Source organism: Mobula hypostoma, chromosome 27 (genome assembly GCF_963921235.1).
Source record: "Mobula hypostoma chromosome 27, sMobHyp1.1, whole genome shotgun sequence".
In the NCBI taxonomy this organism is placed as follows: domain Eukaryota; kingdom Metazoa; phylum Chordata; class Chondrichthyes; order Myliobatiformes; family Myliobatidae; genus Mobula; species Mobula hypostoma.
In genome coordinates, this window is record NC_086123.1 from 18,132,371 (window position 1) to 18,136,201 (window position 3,831).

Genomic DNA, 3,831 nt, shown 5'->3' on the forward strand with positions numbered 1-3,831 from the left:
GACTGTCATATGTCGAAAGATTGGAGCGACTGGGCTTGTATACTCTGGAATTTAGAAGGCTGAGAGGGGATCTTATTGAAACATATAAGATTATTAAGGGATTGGACACGCTGCAGGCAGGAAGCACGTTCCCGCTGATGGGTGAGTCCAGAACCAGAGGCCACAGTTTAAGAATTAGGGGTAGGCCATTTAGAACGGAGTTGAGGAAAAACTTTTTCACCCAGAGAGTGGTGGATATATGGAATGCTCTGCCCCAGGAGGTTGTGGAGGCCAAGTCTCTGAATGCTTTCAAAAAAGATATGGATAGAGCTCTTAAAGATAGTGGAATGAAAGGTTATGGGGATAAGGCAGGAACTGGATACTGATAGTGGATGATCAGCCATGATCACAGTGAATGGCGGTGTTGGCTCAAAGGGCCGAATGGCCTACTCCTGCACCTATTGTCTATTGTCTATTGGGCTAGACTTAAATCAGGAGATTGCCCGGCAGCATGGCTCAAAGGGGCAGAAGGGCCTATTCCATGCTGTACCTCAATGAAAGAATAAAAGGGTAACTGGCTCCAGGACGGGCTGCAGTGTTGACTGGCCTCATGGCTGTGAACTTCTGTGAACTTAACTTTTGAATGTTATTTCCTTCCTTTCATTGTTGGCACAATTTTGGGGGGTTTTAGGGGTATTCTTTTTTAATGGGTTCTTTTGGGTTTCTTTGGTTTGTGCTGCCTGTCAGGTGAGGAACCTCAAGGTTGCTTATGGAATACATAACGTGGATAACAAAAGTACTTTGAACTTTGAGCAATTGCCACAGAGGTTGTTTCATTCACATTCAGCAATCAAAATCTTGCACCAAAACACATCTGAAAGATGTGCTTAGATATGAAAATAGAGCTGGGGCCTATTGTAATTCTCTTACACAAACAGTTCCTACTTGACTCAGAACTGTGAAACAATGGGTTAGGGTTTAATACGGACCACCTTTCCGGTCCATCTTTCGAAGCGGTGTTCTTCCCCGTCTCTACACTCCCGATGCATCTCTGGCCAGTACGAACCCAATATAAGCAAGCAAAACCCTTCTGAGGAGAGAAATACTAACAGTTCATAGTGCTTTTAAGTGAACATATCTCTGCTGAGCAACGCACACTAAAAGCTGGAGGAGCTCAGCAGGTCAGGCAGCATCGCTGGATGGGAGGAAAGCGTCGACGTCTCGGCACGAAATGCCGACTGTTTTTAACCCATGCATAGATGCTGCCGGACCTGCTGCACGTTGTGTGTATCGCTCTAGATTCCCAGCATCTGTAGTACCTCTTGTGTCCACAATTTCTGCTGATCTCAGCTGTGATATCTCTTTATCCTGAGACAGCTCCAGGCCATTCATCTGAGAGAAGAATTGCTTGAAGATCTCCAGCTTTGACTTCCTTGTATGTTCCAAAGAACAGCACCAATCCACAATGGAAGATGCTCCAGACCCTTTCAACAATGCTCTCCGTTGCCAAAGGCTGACCAGCGGCAAAAATGATTTTATTGTTAACGACCTTTATTCAAAAGCATTTACGAAGTCAAGGGGAGCGAGAGCGGAGGTCCGCTCAGGATCGAGCGACGGTTCACAATAAACGCAGGAACGGTGGCCACTGTAACCGGGCTGGAAGTTGCTATGTGTCTTACTGTACGAGGCACACCAGTTAGTGCCAACAGCTGGGTGCAGGAGGCACATTTTACCTCCTTCACTGGCAAAGTATGAAGCCATCCCGGTGAAAATTCCTGTGAATAACACACAAAATGCTTCAGGAACTCAGCAGGGCAGGATATTTTCTTTCATTTTTTAAATTTATTATTTAACTATTTCTGTTTGCTTCTTTCCTCACTATTTGTCCAGCAATACCCTCTTTAATAAACCAATTCCCTAGACCGAAGCCATCTCGGTGACTTCCTTTGAATAACACACACTCGGGAACCCGGCAGGCATCCATGAGAAAAAGTACAGTCGACGTTTCGGGCCGAAACCTGGCTAAGTTGCTCCAGCATTTTGTCTGCGTTGCTCGGATTTCCAGCAACTGAAGATTTTCTGTTGATTGTGCCTTCCTGTGAATGACTACTGATGCTCTCACGCATTAAGGGAGTTCCGATTCATTGCTGCCGACACCAATTGTTTTCAATGAGCGAAACTTAAATTCAATTTTTTGGTAGCAGTCTTTTGCATTTTAAAATGTGGTTCAGTGAGTCACATCGTGCTTATCTTGGTTACCCGTGGCTGATCTTAGAGCAATCTTTCTCAAGTTAGACCTCATGACTTTAAAAAAGTATTTCAAATGTGGCAGTACATTCCAAGAGCTGGTTGAAATAAAGCGCACAGTGGCTGAGCTTCACAAATTCTCCGTTAACTCCGTTCGTAAGTGATCAAAGGTGTTGCAGACTGAAGATCTTTGCGGTTCTATGCCTTGTTGCATTTCTTGCGCTGGATGCAATGAATGCTTTCTTCCTGCTCCAAATAATCTGCTTTTGTGAAAAATAAGAGCTTGGTTCAAAGTTTCTTTAAATGTTGAACTTGAGAAGTAGTAAATAACTGGGTCCAGCACACTGTTCAAATAGGTTATGCACAGCGTGTTGTAGAACACCTGAGCACAGATGTCAAATAATTTGCTGTCTTTTGAATTGCTTGAAATTAAAACAGCGATTACAGCAATATTGGTGGGTAGGAAGCAGATGAGAAACACTACCGCCACGGCTATCACAAGCCTCATAGCTCGTTGATATTTAACCCTCATTTCAGATTTCATCTGCTTTAGCCTCCAGGTAATACAGCACGAGGAGAACAGGATCACTGAAGCCGGTAAAATAAACTTGAAAACAATAAAAATAATATCTGTCCAAAATGCTGTAAGTCCGAGAGGCTGAGTTATGCTAAATGGCTCACAGTTAGTTACGTTGTTATGTTCGAAGGTACGAGGTTCTATCAGAAAATGCAAACAAATCAACATAGTTAGAAACCAGAGAATGAGTGATACCTTCACTGCAGTCCTTGTAGAGATCTTGTTCACTTTATGGTGAGGGTGGATCACTTTGAAATAGCGATCAAGTGCCATAACTGTAAGGAAAACAACGCTCTCTGTCCGGTTCAGAAACATCAGGAATATCTTCAGACGGCACGTAACGTCGCCAAAAATCCAGTTCTTCCCACGTATGTAGTAATCGGCTCGAAATGGCAAACAGCAGATTAGCAGAGTGTCGGCAATCGCCAGGCACAGTGAATAAACGGTGTTTGGTCTCCAGGATTTAACGTGAAAACAGAAGATCCACAAGGCAATCATATTTCCAGTTAATCCAAAGATAAATGTTAAAATAAGTATCGGCGTATTGTAGGCATAATAAATGTCCTCTACTGGTGAATATTGACGAGTATCGTTGCCCATTGTGCAGGAAATTGCTGTAAGCTACTTAATTTGCAAACGGAATGAGAATAGAAATCTTGAAAGCGGTCTCTTTCGTAGTATGTTATTTTTCTCTATTGCGTCACGTTGGGCAGTTCAATACCAAAGCCACAGCCTTAAAAGGAGTTGTATGTCCGGTAGTCAGCACAGAATTGCCATGATCTTGTACTTTGTAGTTTACCTTTCCTTTCGGCAGCTTCTATACTGTTCCTGAGTCATTGAGTGTGCGCCTTCCTTACAAGATAAACATCGCATTTCAAGTTCTAGTCTAATATACTTTCTCGGAAACACTTCCCACACTTCTAAATAAGAAGATTGGCATTGTATTCCATCCAGCAGATATGATCTCAACAGCTGCCCATATCAATGAAGTATGATCTCCCAATATTTGTGTTCAATTTCCTTGGCAA

The 3,831-nt window shown here is 43.1% G+C and overlaps 1 protein-coding gene across 1 annotated transcript; it reads right to left on the reverse strand.

Moving 5' to 3' along the window:
- Positions 1–2,333: 2,333 nt before the first annotated feature.
- LOC134338515 (hydroxycarboxylic acid receptor 2-like) lies at positions 2,334–3,403 on the reverse strand. Its single transcript, XM_063034390.1, has one exon. The coding sequence runs from the start codon at positions 3,401–3,403 to the stop codon at positions 2,357–2,359; it is 1,047 nt and encodes a 348-aa protein (XP_062890460.1). The 3' UTR covers positions 2,334–2,356.
- Positions 3,404–3,831: the final 428 nt, after the last annotated feature.